Here is a 24169-nt window from a genome sequence, read left to right as displayed (position 1 = left end):
TTTGTTTGTGAAAGGTTGGGTGACGGCTGGCCACTCCACATAATTTCCAAAGCAAGTTTACCCTCTTATGTTTATCCCTTTTTATGGAATATGAGGGGCTAAATGTATTTTTTCCACAAAAATTGTCGTTCCGTTTAGATTTATTTATTTTTTTAAAGAAAAGTGTGATTTATTTTAAGAATAAAAAACTAGGTTAAAAATATATATAATATTTTTGTAAATTAGTTATCCAAATACCTTAATTATTTTTAATTATGAAATCAATTTTTAAATATAGTTCACACGTTTTCAAATCTAAAAACTTTTTATAGAATATTTGTTCAAAATCATATTTATTTCTAAAACAACTTTTAAAAGTAATTTTTGTTAAAACCTTTTTTGTAAAAATATTTTATAAGTATTTGTCCACATAGAGCTGCATGATTACAAAGGAATTGACCAAGATCCAAAATATTTTACATATTTTATAATCAAACTCGAGGTTTCTAATTTTTGGGGTAAAAGGTTGTTAACAACACTTAGTTAACTTTGAATAAATATTTATTTTAACTTACTCAAACATTAAATTGATACTACTTGTAAATAAGAGACTTCCTTCAACATAACGTGTTACCTGTCATAAAAAATCTTTCCAAAAGGGAAATATAAGAGAATCAACACCAATAAAAAAAATTATATATTTAACTAAAAAGAAACTGGTAGGCTACTAAAGAAAGCTAATGTATGTGGAGCAGTAGACTTTCCAAATTGAGAACACCATGAAGGAAGCTTCTGAAGAATATTTTTTATTGGTGGGGTTAATCTGTCTAAGTCTGTTCTAAGTTTTAGAAGAGGAGGCTCGTTTTTACTATCCGACGGAGTCGAAAGAATATGGTTGTTCATCCAGAAAAGTGAGAGGTTGAACTTGGTTGGCGCCTTTTTCCCACCAGAAAACTGAATGACATGCCATCCATTTACACTGTACTTTTCGCCGGGTGAGATCAAATCCTCAGCACTTTCAGCATCTGTTGACATAAGATGTAAATGTTATAATCAAGGAATTTAAAATGCAGAAGAAGACTCCGTGTCGATTCAAGTGCTGATACCTTTCAATTGGAAGTCTTCAATTTCTTTGGTATTGATGCCAAGGGCCCATCGAGTGGAAGTTCTAGTGTTGATTGAGACCTGTGTTATTCTGCTCTCACCTTTCGTATCTTTGTCCACATGGATTCTAGGAACATCAGACTCGACCCATCCGGTTTCAGCGCTGCTACTCGTCCAACAGCTATAGTTGACAGAAAAGGTAACAAAATCTAAATGCCGATCCCTACCACAAACAACTCCTTCCCCAATATGCTCAGCCTCCTTATTCAAGTTTCCAGGAGTTGCAGAAAATAGAGAAACAAATGAGGTTTCCGGCTTTCCACTCTTTGTTTGTGTTGCATCCACAACATGCACAACCTGGAAACCAAAATTAAAGTTTTTACTATGGATTGTGCGTTGAAGTTTTAACCAAATTTTTGAACCACATTGATATTCAAGGACAATCAGTTGCGCACGTTTACAGCTCTTGCAGTATCTTCGGTAAATGGCAGAACGAGGCCCCCCCACACAGCAGCAAGAGAGATAGCAAGTAGAATGCATGTCGTGAAAATGAGAGGAACTTTTGCTTCTAGACAAAAGACAGAAAAAACACAAAGGGCCTAGGTAAAAAATCTTTATGAGTTTATCATGTAAAATCTCTTATAACCTTAAAGTTAGTGACATAAATGCCATGCTTAAATTCACTGCAGCAGCAAGCTAAAAAAATTATAACTAGAATCACCTGATATGTGGATGTATGATAGTAGATATACCATGGTCAAACACACAATAGCAGCAATAAAAATGGCAATTACTACATTTCCGACCCATTCAGAAGTAGCACCGGGATTTCTGCGAACCAAAATGCATACTATGAGTTCTTGTAAAATAGTTAGACATGAAATACATAATGTCAAGAATGAAATTTGGGAGTGTGGAGAATAGTGATGATTTATCAGGCGTTTGGTTGTCCAAAACTCTTAACTGAAAATTCAATCATATTGTTTTTATCCATCAAAGAAAAAGAAAAGTGGAAGATGAAAATCACTTAATTGGATCATGTTCCGCAGTTTTTGCAAGTGAATTGAGCCATTACCTAACAAACCGAACCATTGTCCCAATTATAGTGGCTGTCAACCGAATAATCATGCCAGAAGAGAGTAATAACGGCACAAACAAACCAATAAGCAAGGTCAGAGTTTTAAGTCGCAGTGGCAATCTTGCAGGGGATAATGTTGCTTCGAGCAAACCATCTACATATTCCAGAATAAAGATTAGATTGAACCATAATCGCAAATAAACTACTATAAATCAACTGCAAAAAAAGAAAGAAAGATATTGTGCATTTTCATGATCAGTGCTACACATAATAGGCTGATATTCTGGACCGTACTTACAAGCGAATGCGGGTGAAACCAACCAAACAAGAGCTATATAAGAAGAACCAACTTTATAGTAATTCCCAACAGCTAATAGAACAAGCCACTGCAATAAACCGGCTTTAAAAAGCCATCTTTCAGCATCCAACTTAGCCAAAGTAGCTTGTGATTCAGCAGATAGTTTTGCCTTTCTCACAGCAAATGTTTTTAACAAATAAGATTTAAGGATAATATATCCCAAATGTTGACCAGTAAATGCCCCAAGAAGTGCAGGTGCAGCAAACAGACCAATAACCAGCCACGGACTTGAAAGACATGGCACTGGTGAAGACATGATCGTAAGAATGAAGGCTACAGCAATGGAAAAACTTATCGAGCACAACCACATAAGTATAATACTGAAACATGATAGAATTAATGATATAGCAGCAGGATAACCACCCATCACCACTGACGTAGCCCATATCAAAATGGATTGCAGTATCACTGAATTGTAAAGCATATTGGCAAAGCTTTGACGAAATGTGACCATGTATGCTCCCTGAGATCAGAAGTCAATACTCATTAGGTTATAATACATGGAAACAGAATAAGCAGAAAATATCTTACTCCCTCCACCCCCTCCAAAAGTGTTCTAATCTGCTTTGAGGAGAGATTTATGTAAGAATCGAAAAGTTGCAAATTTGTGTGTTTATAGTTTTTCCTTAAAAGCAGTGGTTGAGTGGCGGAGGTGTCACATTGATAATTCAAGAAGTGAGTGTTCTTTAGGAGAAAATTTCCATTTTAGGAGCAAAGATACCAACATCCGGAAAACGAACGAGGACTCTCAATTAAATTAGGACAGAAGTAAAGGATGTATAAATATTATTATATATAATTGGAAGAGGACTAGAGATACCAAGATGTCAAAATATATGGCTTTCTCGCTAGATTCTATATCTGATTCCAACGTCTTGCCGGTAGGAAGGCTGGCATAGGCAGCAGCATGGAGCAAGAAAGCAAGAACATTTTCTCCAAGATGTTGAAGAGAACCAGGTTTCAGAAATTTTAACTTGTCATTCTGTATTAACAAGATAAGAGTTTACTGCACTCTCATTGCAAAAATGAAGTGCTTTGGTAAGTGTAAGAAATGGAAGTAGATGTGGTTCGCTTAATTCCTCTAGCTATCATTACCTTTGTATGGTACACAGCTGTGTTATCTGCAAATGCAAAATCGAGCCCAGAAAGTCCTGCAATGTCTTTATACACTTGAAAGTCTGTTGCAGAGTTTATAATCCCAGAATAAAAAAGATCCTGGAGCATGTAAGCCACTTAACTGTTAGCTGAAATCTGTTGGAAAGGGATATCTATGATACAATGATAAATTAAGAGAAATTTATTGCATTACTTTTGCCAACAGACCTGAGCAACAATTTGAGCAGATGGATACTTCGCTACCAAAGCAAAGTTTTCAATGGCCCAAGGATGCGGACCAGCCTGTCGAGCGAACAGTGTTAAAAAAAATCAAATATGATCTATTTGTTTTGATCCTTAACTGATGAGGTAAACTATCAAGAGAAACAGGAGATGAAAATAGGGGAAGGAATCTTAGCCTATGTTGAAGAGATTAGAAATAAACCAGTAACAAGTTACATGTTTCACCAAGTTGTGCATTTATTTGATGATACAACCAAAATAAGAAGAAGAAAATCCATTCTTTCCCGAGACCTAAAAGAATGGCAAAAGAACCTTCGACACATTGAAGTTACAAATAGCTTCGAAATGTGATCTTGTATGCAATATATAACTAGCCATCCGCTATGATACCATCATAAGTGTGGACAGCTGCGAGTATGTCTAGTTATGTATATAGGGTTATGCATATGAAGTGAGAATGAAAATATGAAGAAACCAAATTTGGAAATAAACTCAGACCTGGAAAATGCTAGATTTTCCTCCTATTCCCATGGCTTCCAAATCAATGGCCAATCTTAAGGTATCACTCCAAGGATGCTGTAACAATAGTATCAAGACCACTCCACATCATTTAAACAGATGGTTTAAACCAAATTGGAAGCTTTAAAATTTGGCAACATGATTTTCTATAGCAGTGTATCCAGTAAGTGGGCAAGGGTGGGGGCAGGACGGTCAACTAAATAATTTTTTTTACAATTTTGTGTATAAATTTTAAAATCTCAAGTTTTGCCCTTTCCAAAATCCATCCAGTCGCCCAATCTCACCCTCCTCATCCCGTCTTGCCCCACCCCCTCTCTCTTCCGAATTCCTGGATTTGCCCAGGGTTAAGGAATCTTGATTGTTGCAAACCTGAGAAATAAAGCTGTGAGCGCCATTCAAGCCTTCCTCCTCTCCAATATTAAATAAGAATATGACAGCATTCTTAAATCCATGAGCCCACTGGGAAACTCCTCTAGCAAGCTCCAACATAACCGCAACACATGAACTGCAATCGCCAGCTCCTTCCCTGAAACAGTACCCAGAGAAAAGACTTAATGTATAATTATCCAAAATCATAGTTACTCTATTACAGCAAATTTTACCATAAACACGTTTCAGCGAAGACTTTTATACTAGAGACTTTTATACTAGAGTACTTCATAAGTAAATCAAGTGCAAAAGAATATGCAAGGATTTCAAATAACTCAAATATGACCGCACAACACTAGTAAAATTTATTTTAAAGAAGAGTAAAATTCCATTCTATGGAAGACAGATGTGCATATAATTGGATCTTCTCCATAAAAAAAATTTCCCGAGTTAAATATTATCATTATTAAGAAATTGGTATCACACGAAATAAAAACAAACATGAAAACCCACAAAGAATTTTGAAAACAATAAATTGATAGCAACCATGGAACAAACTCCAAGAATACCAGAGCCGTACGCTGCAAAAACGGTATCAATGTGGGAGGAGACAAGAATAGCATTATCTGCTGCTTCAGATGCATATTTCGGCATAATTCTTAACACGACGTGATTCAAATCTGAATAGACAACGGATTTTCCTCTAAAGAGGCCACCAAGTTGATTGTTGACTCCAGAATTTGCATGAAATAAATCCACGTCAACGTCAACCTCCCAATGAGCCGTTTTTTTTATATTTTCTGCTGCTTCTCTGACATACTGCAGGAAAAGATCCACAGCAAATTCCCAAGAATGGCATCAAGCTTAACATCAAAAGGCTAGACTTCCAAACCAATAAAACAAATTATTGGGTATCATTTTATGTTGCTGTTTGGAGAGAACTTTTGGTTAGCCTTAGATAATCATTTCTTGATTCATGACTGATATTTTAGAAACAATAAAAGTATTGTAAGATCTCATTAGCATAAATGTTGTGCCTAATATTCCATTTTAGCATTATATCAAGTGTTAGTCAAGAACCTCATCAGCCGACGAAGGCTGGAATACATACAAAGTCCTGAATCTTTCATTCAAAGCTATTATACAAATCTGCTACAAAACTTATGCTTCACAAGATACACGAGTAACAATAGTCTAAAGCAATATCAACAAGGCACATATATCAGTACTGCACTCAACATAAAGAATCAATTTTTCAAATCACAGCGAAGTACCTGAAAAGCTTTCTCGAGAGCATCAGAGCCAATGGTATGAGGGCCTAATTGAGTCAATGCGACTACATGTTTCATAGCCTCCTTTTCAGAGAAACCCCTTTTTCCCGCACTTTCGAGATCCAGCGGAGTAGGCAGATTCTCAAACTGATAATGGTAAACACCCCAACTCCCATTAACGACAAGAACAAAGAGTGCAAGAATCACGTAAGGTGACCTGGTGGCCACCAAAATGGAATTTTTATCCTTAACAGCGGTATTCACTTCTCCAATCTGTTCACTGGTCCTGGCCTCATGGCCAGACGTACCTTTTGGTTTTCGTCTCATGTTTTTCTTCTGCTTATTTATTGATCAATGAAAGCATAAAAAACAACAGTTAAAAAACAAAGGACGACATTATAATTATGGGGGAAAAGGAAAAACCAAGGATAGAATTCCTCCATGAGTGTTCGTATGCGCTTCACACGCACCCTGAGCATGCTGGCTCAAGAAACCTTGAACTGGGTTTGTTAAAATGCTAGAAAACAACGCCCCCGTAACAAGTAAAAGATTGCAGGTATTCCGAGTAAAAAACAAAAACAAAAACTTACCGACTGAATTGGGATTGTGATAACGATCGATTTGTCCGGGAAAAAGGTCGAGAAAGATTGACAGGATGGTTAATTACAGGACAACCAGACTTTAGAACCATAGTTCGGGAAATATGACAGGGGCAGAGAATACCAAGAGTTCCATTGGATAATGCAATTTTTCTTCTTCCATTTAATCAAAGAAAGCAATTGGTTGGATTCCTATCAATTCGATCCCCACTGGGAAGTTCAATTCGACCCGACGACTTTTTCGGTGCACGTGGTGTATGGTTATGGGCCCTTTATGGGCCCGAATTCGTACTAGGTTCGGTATCCAAGTCCACTTAGAATCGCTCTACCATTGCAAAAGAGTTTCTCTACAAAATAATAGTATGTCATTCCAAATAGGTTACGTAAGTACGATTGGCATACTCATTTCCCCACATCGTGACGGGCCCACCAAATGGTAGGTTGTAGACCGGCCCGCTTAACCTACCAAATTAATATAAGCCCGCTAAGTTAGTCCGTTTCACTATCTAAAATAGGCTAGTGTCGAAATAAGTTTCATTTCTTTCAACCGTAAGTTAATTGAATATGGTTACATAAATGATCACAGCTACCAAAAAACCGAAAAAACAATTAAAAAAAAGAAAGGAACTTCAGAAAGATTGCGACTTCGTTAACGGACGCCATTTTCATACATGACACAGCGGGATCCCATTTTTATACATGACAACACGGGTTGAGTTTGATCATCCTAATCGTAGATTTAATGACTCGTGATTTACCATGTCCATACTATAACATTAATTATACTCGTATATTTGAGATATTAACCGTTAGATACATAACTCGTGTACAACACTAACATTACTTTTACACATACGTGGAAAGGGAAACCACCAAAAGAAACAAGCCTCGTTAAAATGAAATAGAGAAATGCAGATAAAATCATCCACCACACATAATTTTATGATGTGCCACATTCATCGCATGTTTATAGAACATCCATGACAGTATTAGATACATCGTGAATATCGCATGATCAATGTCGAAAGGGATACAACACCAATTGCACTCAAATTCGCAACCACACCACCACATATAAACATGGAAATCTTAAATCAACAGTTACAAATCCTAATGTTGCAGCCTGCAGGGAAACAATAAGGGCAAACACCCTCACCCTCACCCACCCCCACCAGATTCACTACATTGCAGGAAATACCAAAAGAATAGAGAAGAAAAATGATTGCAAATTGGGATCATACAACTTACACAAAAACTGAATATACATCACCTTGATCAACTGCATGGGCTATCCTCTTAAGCTACAGTCAATTGAACAGACTGAAGGCCTGAATACGGCAGCCATCAAGGCCAGAAACAAGATACACAATCTACCATCTAAAGCATTACTTGATACTGATCCAATTCGAATAAATACAGCTTCTGATTCAATCAAGCAAAACTTGAGATAATAAAAGAAAAAAGGAACACTCTACTGGTGGAGTCACTTGTAATGCAATATCGACTAATGGTTTCCCTCCACATGGATATATGATCTGAAATGTCGAGCCGCGTTTCAACTGTGTTGCAGCTTAATTTCCATAAGACCTTCAAAACCACAAGATAAGCATTTATATGGGTTGTAAGGACTTGAAATGCTCATATACTGTTGAGAAGTGAACTAAAGACAGGTACATCTGCCACGAGAGAAATACTTAAACAAGAAAAGTGAATGGAAAACACAGAGGCTACAAAGTCGAGAGAAGCTCACAACAGGTTATTTGCTATTCAAAAAAACCCAGTATTATATCTTTAGCTCACTGAAGTTTTCAACACCAGCCGACTCTGGCAGATTGTCCTGCAAATTTGTCCCAGCCTCTTCAGCAAATTGTATTGAGGTGGTGGTTGCGTTGTTGACTTCAGACACAGGTGATGCAACCTGAACAGCCGTGAAATCAGCCGCTGGTAGATGAGTTTGAACTGCTGGAACTTCAGAATCTGGTGTCTCACAAATTGGCAACAACTTGGAACCAAGAGGCTCCTCAACTCGAACCAGGGGGGTTTTGGGGAACTTTGATTCCTCAAGTTTGCTCACTGCTGCTCTAGAAATTGGCAGATTATCTGCTAGAGATGTTGCGGGTTTGAAGAGGCGTGGGTCCTCTATTTTAACAACTGGATGTAATTTGGCTAGCTCCTCCTTTCTAACAGGAGGAGTGTATACTGGAACAGCCTGTCTCACACACACAGGTGGAACCATGCCCAATGGTGGAGGCCTCATTACCATTGAAGACTGTGGAGAAGGAAGCGGTGGTGCAGAGAAAACCGGAATTACATTGCGTATTGTCACTGGTGGTGCAACTCTATGGTGTGGGCTGCAATGACGGACAGGAATGTAGGGAGCTGCTCCTGCTGCAGGAAACTTTTGGGGTCGGATCTTGAGGTTGTCTGCCAATGAGGAGATGCTCTCGTTCGAGATAGAAATATGTAACTGGCTGTGAGTTGGCTGCACAGTCTTTTGGCAGATTGAATTGTTGCTTGCAGCAGTCAAAGTCCTGTGGCGTGGAGCTGTTTTAGGGCATATCAAAGGAAGAATTTTTGACGTCGAGGCCGGAGACTGCTGCATACTTGATGGTTTTGGATTTGGTGTGGGGAATTTTATTGGAAAAGATATTTTCTCCAATCTTGCCATTATTAAATACTTCTGCAGAGCACGCGCTGCTGTCACATGCTCCTGCTCGTCCTTGTGAGTCTTCTCTGATGCTGAAGTTTCAAATTGTTGCACAACTGGTAGCATAAGAGAAATAAGTAAATAACTTAAGCTCGAAGACAACTGACTGTGTATTTCTTAGTCAAATCGTTATGTTACAAGCACCGTCAGAGATGTTAGAACTTAGAAGTTCACAACTTTAGTAATTAAAATAAAATATAAGTAGAGGAACTTGGCTAATCTACTCTTAGTCAAATCGACAACTCCCAACATCTCTTGTTGAAAACAGACAACTCTTTCATTGTAGGATTACAAGTTTACCCTTTATGGATAGGACATACCACTCAAGAAGAGATCGAACTTTTATGACAAACCACATTCTTATGTAGATTTAGGTCACTTACGTGATTTAAGAGATAACCAAGCCGCCATAGCAGCATTCTTTTCCGCTTGCTTCTTGTTCTTAGCTGGCTCACCTGTAAATATGACTCCAGCCAGCTCTACAGTACAAGTAAAAACAGGAAGGTGGCCCAGGCCGGTTCGGAAAGTTGTATAAGCAGGCAAAGATGCCCCCACTCTTTGTGAAACCTCCTGCAAGAGATTCTTATAGACACCTGTCTCATCCTGTAAATTAGCAAACGTTATAGCTTGCAAATCATCTCAGAAACGAACAAGGCATAAAAATAAATTAGGAGACTTTGCAACACGCTAACATATATAATACGGCAATTCTGATCTGAAAACTTCAGCATGCCGTTTGAATGTAACAGCCAAGTCACGTGCATTTTATTGTGGTTTTTCTTACCTTTCAACTATTTTTTTCCTTAAACCTCCCTATCTTTGCTTGTTTTCTGTCAATATCTCTTTTACACCCTAAAGTTGTTAGGCTTTTGGTAAAGATTAGGATCGTTGGCCCAGATTTGCAATGCGAGACCATAAGCTCAATGGCCAACACAGTTCACCAACAATGGTTACACATCTTGGAATATCTATCAAACCCATTCTACTTCAATCACAGTCATTACACCTCCCATATACATCACATATTATCTTGTAAGATTCTCTACAGAATTGTGCTCACTGAGTCTAGCTTAGTTTAGTGATTGTGGCGCTCTACATGCCAACAGAATCTGGTAAAATACTAGTATTACAATAAGTTATCTGCTTCAGACCTCCAACAAGTGCAATAATTACCAAAATAATGTCAGAGTTAACATAAAGATGACTTTAAAGTAAAAATGGCAAACAAAGCATCTAGTTGTCACTCAATAAATATAAATGGGCATGCTAGATCGAAGCACAGAAAGAGGAACAAGAAGCAATTATCGTAACACATGGCATTCTCAAATTAAGCGCTAATCTTACTGAGATTCTACATCAATCCTTCCTTGCTATTAAATTCCGTGTCCAAACAAACCACACTAAAGATTTCCATAAATTTACAAATGAGGTTAAAAAGAATGTATTTTCCGCCCATAAGCAAAAAATGTATCAATCAAAAGCTAATAAAATCACCAGAATTCTGGCCGCGAGGGAATTTGAAGGGCCACGGCTGGAGAGGGCATCGAGAGCCACCTCAGCAGCGGAGTGCTCAGCCTGACGGAGCGTAGAGCAGTAACTAGGGCTCTCAAACGTCTCGCCGTTAAAGTTAACAGCCGCCTTGAACCTCGGCGCGTGATCAGGACCTTCCCTAAAGCTTGTGTACGCCGGAAGATTAAAGCAGCTCCGCTGCGCCAGCTCCTGCAGCTGATTTTTATACATCCCTCCCAAAATCCCCAAAAAAATCAAAAAAAGAATAAAAAGAACATATATTGTTCACATCATAATTACATTCAAATCATTTCATTGCCCAACGACAGCTAAAATCCGTAAAATGCGTCGAACTAGCATTCCAAAGGAGGTCTGATCGTGTTTTCCTCTGGTTTTTGGTAGGGTTTTTGGTTAAATTTCAAAGGTGGGTATGAGCTTTGGGGAGAAAATGAGAGAGAGAGAGGGTAGTGGAGAGTTATAGCATGCAGTCACTTCCACTGATAGAAATTATGATGGCGCAATTCTGACCGTTGGATTATTTGACTTTTTGAAGATGTGATGTGGTTGAGTGCATTGGAATATGGGATTGAAGTTAATGTTGATTGTAGGCATGTGGATTTTATTTCTTTATGCTTTCCATTATTAGCTGTATTTCTTTATTATTTCGATTTCAATTATTATTTGAATTTACGTAAACATGCATCTATACCAGGGCAAACTTAAAAAATTTTGTTTCTAGGTTAAACTTTTTTTTGGAACGAGTCATATAACTGACTGTCTTGTGTGAGACGGTCTCGCTGGTCGTATTTTATGATACATATTTCTTATTTGGGTCATCCATGAAAAAATATTACTTTTTATGTTAAGAATATTACTTTTTTATGTGAATATCGATAGGATTGACACGTATTATAGATAAAGGGTCACAAGACCGTCTCACAAGAGACCTACTCCTTGTGTGAAATGTTTAATTTGCTTATCTACGAATGAAAGTAAAACAATTTCGTCTCATTCAATTAACTCGTGATATCGTCTCACAATTTTTTTTTATTATTAATAGTAATAAATTTTTACTTAAAATAAATTGGCATTTTAAAATGATCTATTCATGAGGGAAAAAACTCGTGTGAGACAGTCTCACGGGTCGTATTTGTGAGACGGATATTTTATTTGGGTCACCCATGAAAAAGTATTATTTTTTATGCTAAGAATATTACTTTTTATTGTGAATATGGGTAGAGTTGACCCGTCTCACAGATTATGATCAGTGAGACGGTCTCGATCAGACACACTCATTCAGGAGTTGATGGATGAGTAAATGAATTTGAAGCTTCAACGATCAATTTCTTGAAAATGCTTGTGATGAAAGAGAATAGAAGTCAATCTTTGACTAGTGCCTAATATTTATGATAGATACGATCAATTAATTTTTATAGTGATAATAATTAGCAAAATACATATATGTTGTACGGTAAACGTATTTTTTTTTTATAGAAGAAATGTCTCTTTTTAATAAAGGTAAATATATTCAGATATACATAAAACCTCAACATGCAACTTTACTGACGACCTATATAACACATTCAAGTTACATTTAAGTTGCATATGAATGGATTTCAATTGAATTTATTATTAATTGAATTTGAAATTTATCATAATTAATTTGAAATCCTAAATAAACATTGAACTCAAAACTTATATGACGAGCTCACAAGTCAATTTTATGAGATATATATTCTTTTTGAGTTTTTCATAAAAAAACAACATTTTTTATGTCAAAAATATTATTTTTTTTTATTATAAATATGAATAATATTGATTCATCTCACGAATCAAAATCTATAAAATTGTATATAATAAACTTAAAATGAGTGAATATAAATCTTATGTCATATTTCTTTAAAAATATAAAAATACATTTAAATATATTTTAACCCTATATTAGTTCTAACTATGATGATCGCCGTGTCCCATCACTGGAGTGCTGGACGGCCGATCGAAGCTGCCACCATGGTCTCTGCGTGGCGGTGGCCACCTGCAACTCAGGGCTCCGACTAGCCCCTCCATCCGCCATCCTCTATCTCTATCGCCGCTGATATCCTTATCTCCGCTCATAAATCTAACCGCTGGCGGCGGGTACTGCCGGCGGCTCCGCTTACTGTTCACACCCTTTAGTTCCATCACACTTGAAATTCTCGATGTACCGAAGAAGAACAAGTACCACTTAGCTTTCCCAGACGACGAGGACGCCATTACAGGAAATTTCTGCACCGGGAAATCGCACCCTTTAACTTTCTTTGGTGAATATCGCAATGGGCTAGAAACATGGCGATCTTTTACTTTCTTCTGCACCAGGCCGGATAACGGGATCGCTCTCGTTTTATCATACTTGGAGTCGATGCATCTTTCAGAAGCACTATTGCTGGAACCAAAATTCCAACTCGAAACTCCACGATCTTGATCTTTACTTGTATGGACTTCTTGTTTCCTATTTTCGAATGAACTTTTTTTGTCACAATATGGCTGTTTGTAAGGAATAAGCTTTCCACAGAAGATGATGTTCTCCGGCGGGATTCCGGCTGGGGGACAAGGGTTGAAGTATTCTTGGCTAAAGAACTCGAAAAGATTGTCTTCGGATGAGGAGAAGGATGTTGATTCTTGAGAGGAGAAATCTTGTCCCCAACCATCACTATGCAATGGAAGATCACTCAAAGAAAGTGTTTCCTCCTCATCTTCTCGATCCCGTGCGTGATGAATGCTTTCGACGTGAAGTGTTTCCATGGGAGCGATAATTACTTTTGGTTTCGACAACTGAGGAAATTATAAATTATGGGGAATTATTGATGTTTATATAGTGTTGCAAATTTGATGTGTTCATTTTTTTAAATACATTTGTAAAAGAGAGAGAATTTTAAAAAAGTAAACAAAAGGTATAATGATGGCTTGAATATCATTGCAATATTTACTATTATTTAATAATTATATTTTAATAGCCGCGTGTGAAAAGCATAAAGTTTTGTTAATTTCTCTTTTTAATTTCTAGAAGGTTTGGCAGTTTGGGGTAACATTTGCTAAAGTAGAGTTAAAATATTAAATATGTACTAGTACTTCTAGAGATTATCAGGCTAGACTTTGAAACAAAACCAGCCACAATTGGACTCCTTAACTAGACATAGTCTTCATATAACATTTTTTTTTTGCAAAAACTTTGTGTGAGACGGTTTCACGGATCGTATTTTATGAGACGAATATCTTATTTGGGTCATTCATGATAATTATTATTTTTGTGCTAAAATTATTACTTTTTATTGTGAATATCGGTAGGATTGACTCGTCTCACAGATAAAATTCGTGAGACCATCTCACAAGAGACCTACTTTTTTTTTTTAGAATTTAGAACTTTTATGTACATATATATATTATAAAAAAATTATATACATTTCATAACATATAGACCCCACGACAATCAGATCATCCTTGTGGTACCACAAGGATAACATTGAACAAAATAATTTCTGTATCAGGAATTTTTGGATTTCGAACTTTTTTATTCTGAGTTCGTTATAATTATCACACATAAAACTTCGTACTTACATGAAAGAAAAAACATAATTTGTGGTGTTACGATCGTTCTGTTAGGAATTAGCGAAAGTTTGGGAAATAGACTTGGTAAAATTAATATTTAATTGTAAAAAAACGCGCTATACTACACGTACGAAATTATTTTTAAAATTAAATAAATATATCTTAAATTTTTTTACCATTATTATTTTTTAGAATCCCCTAATAAACTCTAGAAGATAAACTAGGGAGTAATAAATACAACAACGAGAGAAGATTTTTCCTTGTCGTGTGGGTTAGGTATTTTTGTTCTAGAATTGGGCCCTACTCTGTCACCCTCGAAACACTTTAAGACTAGTGGGCCGGCGGCCTGTATCACCGGAGTCTGACTTAGGGGAAAAGAAATTGGAAAACGAGAATAATATGCTAAATTTAATAATTATACTTTTTAAAATTTGCGAACTAATGCTAATGAAAATCAATATGGTGAGGTGTAATAATTATTTATGTTGAGTAAAGTGATCGAATTATCATGTATAAATTATTAGGTGATTTTAAAATTTTAAGTTACACTGTTAAGCGGTTGTATAATTGGTATCAAAGTCAAAGTCCCGAGTTTGATTTCTATTGATTTCAATATATGTAATTATTGAGAGATAAATTATTATGGTGCAATGATCATCTCTAATGGATAGAAGATCGAGCAATGACGTTTGAGCTGTTTTAAATTATTTGAGTGACGTCTTTATCACCAGTTATAGCTTTGGTTGAAGTTACAAATATTCGGTCTTACACAAATAACCAAAAATTATTTAAATTACACGAATAAATAAAAATAATTTGTTGTTAAAAAACATAAATCATACTTTACTATATGCTATAAATTGGAAGTTAATGAATTAAATTTTTTATTTACATCTTATCCTTTGGAACTTTGTTTTTATGTTCTATATTTGCGATAAATCATATCATTCGAAACATACATTGTTATAATATTCGCTGCGGAAAAAAAAAAAAGAAGAAGTGTGATAACTATATCAAATATGACAAAAACATGTGTGCAACGGTCTCACGGGTCGTATTTGTGAGACGGATATTTTATTTGGATTATCAATGAACAAGTATTATTTTTTATTGTGAATATGAGTAGGGTTGACCCGTCTCACAAATTAAGATCCGTGAGACGGTCTCACATGAGACTCACTCATCAAATATATAAAAAGTCACGTGACATATAAGTGGCACGTGACACTTTCTCAAATTTTTGAATGAGTGTTAAGAAGTTAAAAAGCCCTACATTATCATATTTATTAATAAAACTAAGTTATAAATATTTGGCCATGCATAAAAGCTTAAGCATGACAATTTCAAAATTACAATCAACATTCCTATTTCTAGTTAATTTATTAATTATTCTATGTTACGTTATCTTTTTAATCTTATTGTTTTAAATAATCAAAATAATATACAATTTTAAAATAAAATTAATTACTGCATTTGACTCTAAAATATCTATTAATATATAAAAGCATAGATTTTGTTATATTTGAAAAGTTCCAGTCAAAATACATTTGCTAAAAAAAATTCGTTTAATGCTGTAGATATTATCAATTAAATACAAAATTAAATTTTAAGCATTTTCGACTTCCTTTTTAATATTCAAAATTGAATCTCATTTCCTTTGAAAATAAAAAAAAACTAATTTAAATGTCTATATTGATTATATCATTTTATTTGATTTTAGTTATGATTTAGGATTTTGTGTTACTTTTATATATTTTGTTCTGCATATTCTTTGAAATATTAAATAAAATAGAAATTTTATATAATATTATATTTTTCGACTTTTAGTGAAAAATCTAATCGTGAATTTTGATATATTGTATGTAATTAAATTGATATTATCATCATCATCATTTTTATTATTACAAAAATTCATATGAGACGAGTCAATATTGTGAAAGAAATATTCTATTTGAGTCAACCATTAAAGAAATCACTTTTTATACCAAATTATTACATTTTAATACAATTAATTCACTTGTTAAAATGTTTTAAAAAATAAATAATTGTTTTAATCAAATATCATTCATCCAATAAATGATGACATTGTTTGATTTTTTAAAAATATTTATTTTGTTTTTAAAAAATTTGATAAACAAAATAATAAATTATTTTTTAAATATATTTTTCTATTCTTTTTAATAGAAATCAACAAAATAATAAATTATTTTTTAAATATATTTTTCTATTCTTTTTAATAGAAATCCCATCAACAAAGATAATTATATAAAAATCGTCTTATGTATCACACGAGTACGATATTAGTTAATTTTAAAAACGATTATATAAATATAGAACAAGTTACATCAACTTGCTAATAGAAATAATAAAACTAGGTAATTAATATTTGGGTTAGAAAATAATAGAGCGTAACGTTGGGGCCACTCAATATTTGCGTGAAAATCTTTAACAGATTCAATCAAGAAGAATACGTTGTTTAGAAGCATATGGCTACATATATTTCTTCTCGTCTTTGCTATTTTTAATTTTTTTTCCAATTGCTCGTCCATTTAGACTTAGGATTTGTTTGTTTTTTTCTAAAAAAAATTATATAAGCTCTTATTTACATGTGCGATTTAATATTTTTTTAATATTGTACAAAGATAGTAAATACAACTTGCTCGAAAATTTCTTGAAACTATCACCATCAAACATATGTTGCCAAATGATCGAGTCTCTCAGTGAATAGGGACGACAATGGGCCAGGGCGGGGGCGGGGGCGGGTTTGCTATCCCCATCCCCATCCCATCCCGAATTCCATCTCCACCCCATACCCGTCCCAATCCCCGGATTTTTCTGGTTCAGGGAATCCCAGACTCGAAATTTCGGGGATAACTTCTTATCCTCAACCTCATTCCCGTTTCAAAAATATTAATATAGTAAAATGATGACGAATTTAGGACTTTTTTAAACCAAAACTCATTATTATCTATTATTATTAGAGATGATATTAATATTAATATCAATATCAATATTAATACTAACAAAATTATTAATATTTTAAAAAATAATAATATTATTATATTATGAATATTAATAATACTATTATTTTATTATTGATATTATTTTCGGGACGGGTTCGTGAATTTCGACGATAGGGATAGTAATATCATACCCGTCCCGAATTATATCGGGGATTTAAAACAATCTCCGAACCCAAACCCAAACCCGAAAAAATCTAGGAACCCCGTACCGGTTTCGAGTTTTTCCCGCGTGGCCCCAAAACCGTGGGAAAAGTTGACATCCCTACTCGTGAGATGATCTTATATATTTTTATTCGTGAGACAGGTTAGGGTTGACCCTGTCTATATATAGAGTGAATTTTTTTGCATAATAATAATAAATTTTAATTGATTAGATCAAATAAAAAATATGTATAACAAAATTGACTAGTGGGACAATCTCATATAAATTTTTGTGTTTGACAAATATATTTATCATATTTTAATTGTTAACAAAAATTAAATTATTCTTTAATAGTTGTGTTGTGCCTAAAATTATAATTCAAGAAGCCCACTTGAAGCCCAAGCCACAGTCCAATGGATGAAGCCCAATGTTGTTGCAGTTGGCCCAACGGAAGGACGTTGCTACTAGTTACGGCCATTGCCCAAGGTGGAGGATCGTGGTGTGATCATGGAACGTGGTTGAAACTCCTCCATGGAGTGTGACAAAAACTGAGAGGAAGCATCAGAAAAAGGCCCGACAAATCAATTCACAAAAATCTACAGCAAACTTCTGAATAATTCTGTCATAATTTGTTCGCTTATTTTTCATGTTTCAAACAGTCTGTTTTCTTATTCCTTCAACTTTATTGTAGAATGTTGATCAAAATTCATAACGACATATTTAAGTTTGATGTTGTCTATGGATTCCATCGGTAATTTCTTTATTTTTCTCAGATTACACGTTTAGCTTGGAGTCATTTCGAAGGAATTATAACTAACGGTCGAATCGAGATTCGCAACGCTTGGTAAACGAAGTCAGATTAATTCACATTTGGCACGAACACGTGCCTGGCACGCCCGCAAATTTCGTGACAAACAAGTTGATTTTTGATTTCTCATTCTTCCGCATCAATGTGTTAAAAAGAAATTATGTAGTTGGTCACGTTGTTGACACATTCCTCGTTGAAAATTAGAAGTCCAACTAATAATCAGGAAATTACTATTACACCCTTCGTTGAAAATGAGATTGAATTTGAATCACTATTACACACCTGGTTTCAAAGGAGATGGATGTACTTTTCTTTTCCAACAACTTTCCTTCACCTAATATGATAATTCACGTGCACAAATTTTTAACAAGTTTTTTAAAAAAGAAAAATTGTAAGTTATTGGTTATGTTAATAAATTATTTTTTAAATTTTCAAATTTACTAAAAACGTATGTTATAATACATTTTATTGGAGAGAATAAGAGTATTTTTGTGCATCTATTAAATTATCAAGATAGTTATTATAAAGAGTCGATGTATTATTAACTAATATAGATAATATGAGGAGATTAGTTGGTGAGCATCCCTCGTTGACATATATACGAGGATCGTTGATGTGACGTTTTGTATATCTAATAAGTAAATATCATCACTGTAAATATCATCTTAGTTGATGTTCACATAAGTGTCTACCTGTGAATGCTCATCATATAAATTTATATATATTAAATTACTATTATTTCATATATAATTGCTCTTGATTTGGATGAATACTGTTTCAATTGTTTTTTAAAAGGAAGAAACATGTATCATGCTGCATTTTCCCGAGCTATACATCGAGATTTCAATAAATTTTGATAGAGTAGGTCTCATGTGAGACGGGTAAATTCTACTCATATTTACAATAAAAAGTAATACTCTTAGCATAAAAAATAATATTTTTTCATGGATGACCTAAATAAGAGATCCTTTTCACAAATATGACCTGTGAGACCGTCTCACACAAGTTTTTGACATTCTGACATATTAAAAGTGTCCAACTTGAAATTTTTTACGAACATGAAGAAAAAACTGTGAAGCTCTAGTAATATAATATTTCATCCAAGTACATAGACTTGTTTGTTTATTTTCATACAAACTAAAAAATCATTGAAAAATTAAAAATAAGCTTCATTATCTTTTCCTTATTTAAATTATTCAAAAAATAATTGAATGTTATTTAATAAATATTTAATAGAAATATATTAGTAAACAAATTATTAAATATAAAAATATATTTAAGAAAATCAGAAGAGAAAAGAAATTTTTTATTTTTTTAAATACAAAAGTGGATGTATTATAATTCTGACAATTATGTTGGATACATAGCTTAATCATATATAGGTATGCTTCACCACTTCGAAGTTGACTTTTAAAGCGCAGGTGCTTAAAGTTGATCGAATTCATACAATTCAACACAAATTGGGGGCAAGATCCCTAATTTGTTTGTATCTTGAAAACCATGTCAAATAATTTGTTCCCGTAAATTGTTTTCATTTATTATACATTGTTGGCGTGTGGGTTGGGTACGTTAATTACGATGTCGTTTTAATCTTCTTTCCGAATATACCCACTTTGTGTACATTTTCTCCCCAAACCTTTGCCTAACACACTCCATTATCTTATTTTATCCCTTCTCTCTCTAGAGATCCCTCTGCCCAAGTTCTGATAATTGCCTGTATGAGATTTGAGTCTTTTGAATTTCGAAGGTATTGATTTTGTTTTTCTCCTTGATGCTTTCATTTTCTTGTTGGTGATTATCATCTTTCGTCAAAGTTTTAATTTTTAGGCTTTTTACATGTTATGTGTTTGTGGGTTTTGCTTTTTTCGATGTTTTTTATGATTTTGAATTCGATGGTTTAAGGTGACAGAGAAATTGTTTGTAAGGCCTGATGATGAATTTTCTCCTCGTTTGCCATTTTCCATCAGTTGGTTTGGGTTTGATTATTTGTTTTGGTTTGATGATATAATATAGGTTTTTGTGCTGTGATTTAAGGTATAGATACCGTGGGTTTTTGTCTTTTTATGTGGGTTAAACAGTTTGCTGGTTATTATTATGAAATGAAACTTAAAAGAAGGGTATAATTTAAAGAAAGGGTGGGTTCCATGAGTTTTCCAAGATTATATAGACAGTATATTATGTACAAATTGTTCTTGGTTTATAGAATTGAGCAAGAATAGGTGATTTTAAGGTCTATTTTCTCTATCTGATGGGAAAAAGGTCAGATCCAAAGTGGCGAGGTGTTCTTTTGTGTTATATCTTTCTTTTTTTTTAAATGGGGGGTTTTTATATGTTTGAAAATCTAAAAACAACAGGTTAAAGGAAAGGTTTTTTTTTAAAAAATCAAAGGATATTTAAAGGTGTATCTGAATTTTGTTGCATGTTGTAACGAGTTAGTTGTGACAGTCAATCAAGCATTTTGTAGCTATGTAATTATCAAGCTTGATGATTTGTTTATTGGTTTTGTACCTTAGTGATTCTGTGGAATTATTGTTGATTCTGTGGAATTATTGTTTGACCTCGGGTTTTCTCAAGTTCGTGGCCTTTTCTGTTCCATGTCTTTTTGTTTCGAAAAGATCCTTTGATCTGATGTTGCACACTGGTGTTTGCGATATGGTTCTTTCTTGCTAGTTTTATGTCACCGCTTCAGATAAAGGATGACACAAGGTCAATTATCTTTCTTTAATAGGTTGTCCTTTGAAAGGTGCTTGAATTGGATACAAATTTAACACGTTAATTTCAGTTCTCTTTCGTTAGATTTAGTTAAGGATAAGTCTTCTTACTCCATTAAAAGTTGGAAGTTAGCTACTAATTAATGTTAATATTTGTCACTGTTCTCGGTGATGCTTCTTTTGATTAATATATTCTTACACCATGGTTATGAATTGTTTTCTCCTTCCCTTTTCTCTCTTCTGCAGGTAATTTTACATTGATAGAATGGATTTTGTCTTCGGAAACTTGAATGGGGGATCCTCATCTTTCAACCAGGACATCAATAAGTGTCCATTTTTGCGAAATATTAATGAGCCAACGAACTTTTCCTTCTCAATGCCTATGGCTCTCCCTATACCGGTAATCCATCCATCTCTTTTTCATTTCCATGTTACCACATTCTATTTAGATGATCCTTATCATGCTTATTCATATATGAGCAAAATTAAGCTGACAATCTCTATAACTTGGACCTTCAGTTGCGAGATGGAAAAGGTCCCATATTTGAGGATGGTCCCAACTTTGATATGGCATTTAGGCTTTTCCATGGGCAGAATGGTGTTGTTCCTCTTTCTGAGAGATCATTCATTCGTACTGAGAAGTGTCCATCCGAATCATCTCCCATTCATTTCAATCCATTGGGAGCAAAAGCAGCCACCATTAGTCTCTCAGCCTTTGGTCCTGGAGGACCTTTTGGGTTTGATGCATTTTCCAAGAAGTGGAAGAAAGAAAGCAAGAAATCGAGTTCCTCGAAAAATGAGTCCTCAAAGGTAGTAGACTACTCAGTTTCTATTTATTTTTTAGTACTTTTGAGTCTTGACGAAAAAGCTTTGTATTGACATTTATGACCGAAAAATTATCTTTTATGTAACTGACACAGATTTGAAGTGGTGGTAATTTATTTAATAAACCTGAACAGTCTTGAAACACTTGCATGGCATGTCAGAAATCAGAATACTAACAATAAAAACATAATGGTTACTTGTCTGTCCCATCACTAATATGTCGTTGAAAATTTGCATACTGAGGATCCTATTATTTATATGTTTCCAAGTTATCTTGACAGTCCTGTTTGCTTGTAGGGAACGAAATCAGAACACGAAGCCATGGGCAATGAATGGCTACAGAACGGGAACTGCCCCATTGCAAAGTCGTATCGGGCAGTGAGTCATGTCCTTCCTCTTGTAGCAAAGGTCTTTAAACCCCCGGCTGGCATGAAGTATAGGTGTCCTCCAGCTGTGGTCGCTGCCAGGAGTGCTATAGCAAAAACAGCCTTTGCCAAAAACCTTCGACCTCAACCGCTACCCACAAAAGTACTTGTTGTTGGCATTTTGGGTATGGCAGCAAATGTACCATTAGGAATATGGAGAGAACACACCGAAAAGTTTTCACCTTCTTGGTTTGCTGCTGTTCATGCTGCCGTACCGTTCATAGGTATTCTCCGGAAATCCATCTTGATGCCTAAAGCAGCAATGGCTTTTACCATTGCTGCTTCCATTTTAGGGCAGGTGATTGGTTCGAGGGCAGAAAGGCTCCGTCTGAAATCGGTTGCTGCCAGGAAGCTGGCAGTTCTTGAATCTTCTAGCAGTGGGCCGACTCAATTGGCTGTTGGTGGAGTTAGAGGTGGATACTGTGGTGAAATCATTGATTGGAAACATAATTCTATTGAAGCTCCCCCATCGTCGGCAGACGTTTTTTGCTGATGGGGTCATTGTGTTGGCTCTTGTTCTTCATTGTTTTCGGATAGAGCCATGTGTTTCTTGTGTCGCGAAATTTGTTTCTTTTGTATAAATAAATGAATATAACTACCGGACCCTGTGAAATAAGGGAGATGAGATTTCTTGTACTTGTATTATGACACTGAGATTCCGTGTCAATTGTGAGGAAAATATTATGTGGTTCATTTGTTTGTCTTGGTGTAAGAAGGCATTACTCACGCTGTAACTGTACAATTTGGGCTACCTTAATCCTGGCATTTGATTTACTACACAATTTAAAATATGCATTAACTGTAACATTTTGACGAAAGGTGAATAACTTGGTCCCATTTGCGTCACATTTCTGACCACATTTCTGTCCAAATGTCCACACGAATGATTGGTGGAGAGCATCGTTTTTTTCTTATCAATCTGTATATACTTAATCGATGTTATATGATTCAAGAACGCACGATATTGGTTGAATCGGTTGTCCGTGAGGCACCGAAAAACGTTTATTGCTTACAAAGTATAAAAAAATGGACAATTAAGAGTAGTTGTGAATTGTGATGCGGTTAAGATATCAAGAATCCTGGAAAACAGCTTGATCAGTTGACTCCGCATATTATATTTAATTCAATATTGGAAAACATTATCTTATAACCTAAAACAACGTGAACCTGCATGTTATTGAATCACAAAAAATATTGTGGGACGGTTATACAGATTAATTTTGTGAAACATATATTCTGTTTAGATCACTAACTTACTTTTTATGTTAAAAAGTTTACTTTTATTGTAGAGTGAGTCTCATGTGAGACCGTCTCACGGATCATAATCTGTGAGACGGGTCAACCCTACCCATATTCACAATAAAAAGTAATACTCTTAGCATAAAAAGTGATACTTTTTCATGGGTGACCCAAATAAGAGATCCGTCTCACAAATAATACCCGTGAGACCGTCTCACACAAGTTTTTGCCTTTATTGTAAATATGAATAAGATTAACTAGTCTCAAAATACAGACTAATCATATCGTCTCATAAAAAACATGATAGGATTGAAATATCATAATCAAGTAAGTGAGGAATTGGATATGTATTAGGTATAAAAAGACGTCGTTTTCCGTTTCTTTTCCCCCTATCCCTTACATGTATTATTATTATTAATAATAAGAAAGACTGCCCACGAAAATATGTGAACAAAGAAGGTGGTAAAATATGCATGAAATCGGCCCAAATTTGCACCCCATTGGATTAGGAAACCTTCTAAACCAAAAGACTTCTCACTTGACATGCATGAAGAAAATATTCGATGGTATTTATACTTAT

General features: G+C 34.8%; 3 protein-coding genes across 5 annotated transcripts; 1 reads left to right on the top strand and 2 right to left on the bottom strand.

Annotated features, from left to right (window-relative positions):
* Nucleotides 1-576: 576 nt before the first annotated feature.
* Nucleotides 577-6866, bottom strand: LOC140816210 (uncharacterized). The gene is made up of 14 exons (XM_073175310.1): nt 6607-6866; nt 6020-6352; nt 5326-5564; nt 4746-4902; nt 4356-4433; nt 3843-3917; nt 3615-3734; nt 3340-3501; nt 2460-2982; nt 2159-2315; nt 1805-1914; nt 1539-1651; nt 1086-1440; nt 577-1004 (listed from the first exon to the last, which is right to left on the bottom strand). The coding sequence occupies exons 2-14, from the start codon at nt 6341-6343 to the stop codon at nt 685-687; spliced, it is 2733 nt and encodes a 910-aa protein (XP_073031411.1). The 5' UTR covers nt 6344-6352; nt 6607-6866; the 3' UTR covers nt 577-684.
* Nucleotides 6867-7821: 955 nt separating this feature from the next.
* LOC140816355 (double-stranded RNA-binding protein 2-like) lies at nt 7822-11306 on the bottom strand. Of its 2 annotated transcripts, XM_073175572.1 has the most exons (4): nt 10817-11306; nt 9706-9925; nt 8366-9378; nt 7822-8202 (listed from the first exon to the last, which is right to left on the bottom strand). In XM_073175572.1, the coding sequence occupies exons 1-3, from the start codon at nt 11060-11062 to the stop codon at nt 8399-8401; spliced, it is 1446 nt and encodes a 481-aa protein (XP_073031673.1). In that variant the 5' UTR covers nt 11063-11306; the 3' UTR covers nt 7822-8202; nt 8366-8398. The 2 variants fall into 2 exon arrangements, with proteins under 2 accessions (XP_073031673.1, XP_073031671.1); XM_073175570.1 differs by having other exon boundaries at nt 7822-9378.
* An 8579-nt stretch (nt 11307-19885) lies between these two features.
* Nucleotides 19886-23049, top strand: LOC140816680 (uncharacterized). Of its 2 annotated transcripts, none has more exons than XM_073176076.1 (4): nt 19886-19909; nt 21347-21500; nt 21620-21910; nt 22223-23049. In XM_073176076.1, the coding sequence occupies exons 2-4, from the start codon at nt 21366-21368 to the stop codon at nt 22841-22843; spliced, it is 1047 nt and encodes a 348-aa protein (XP_073032177.1). In that variant the 5' UTR covers nt 19886-19909; nt 21347-21365; the 3' UTR covers nt 22844-23049. The 2 variants fall into 2 exon arrangements, with proteins under 2 accessions (XP_073032177.1, XP_073032176.1); XM_073176075.1 differs by lacking the exon at nt 19886-19909 and adding an exon at nt 19933-20136.
* Nucleotides 23050-24169: the final 1120 nt, after the last annotated feature.

This window comes from Primulina eburnea, chromosome 16, assembly GCF_022965805.1.
Source record: "Primulina eburnea isolate SZY01 chromosome 16, ASM2296580v1, whole genome shotgun sequence".
Taxonomy (NCBI): domain Eukaryota; kingdom Viridiplantae; phylum Streptophyta; class Magnoliopsida; order Lamiales; family Gesneriaceae; genus Primulina; species Primulina eburnea.
Note: the sequence above shows the minus strand (reverse complement) of the source record. Positions and strands in the feature narration are given on the sequence as shown.

Excerpts from the sequence above, each read along its gene's own strand:
- LOC140816355 (XM_073175570.1), bottom strand. The coding sequence starts at position 11,062 with ATGTATAAAAATCAGCTGCAGGAGCTGGCGCAGCGGAGCTGCTTTAAT. Across the intron at positions 9,926-10,816 it reads CCCTCGCGGCCAGAATTCTG|GATGAGACAGGTGTCTATAA; the intron begins GTGATTTTATTA and ends GCTAATTTACAG. Across the intron at positions 9,379-9,705 it reads TTGGTTATCTCTTAAATCAC|TTGTGCAACAATTTGAAACT; the intron begins GTAAGTGACCTA and ends TTATGCTACCAG.
- LOC140816210 (XM_073175310.1), bottom strand. The coding sequence starts at position 6,343 with ATGAGACGAAAACCAAAAGGTACGTCTGGCCATGAGGCCAGGACCAGT. Across the intron at positions 4,434-4,745 it reads CTCACAGCTTTATTTCTCAG|CATCCTTGGAGTGATACCTT; the intron begins GTTTGCAACAAT and ends CTATTGTTACAG. Across the intron at positions 1,005-1,085 it reads TGAAGACTTCCAATTGAAAG|ATGCTGAAAGTGCTGAGGAT; the intron begins GTATCAGCACTT and ends TTATGTCAACAG.
- LOC140816680 (XM_073176076.1), top strand. The coding sequence starts at position 21,366 with ATGGATTTTGTCTTCGGAAACTTGAATGGGGGATCCTCATCTTTCAAC. Across the intron at positions 21,501-21,619 it reads CTATGGCTCTCCCTATACCG|TTGCGAGATGGAAAAGGTCC; the intron begins GTAATCCATCCA and ends TTGGACCTTCAG. Across the intron at positions 21,911-22,222 it reads CGAAAAATGAGTCCTCAAAG|GGAACGAAATCAGAACACGA; the intron begins GTAGTAGACTAC and ends GTTTGCTTGTAG.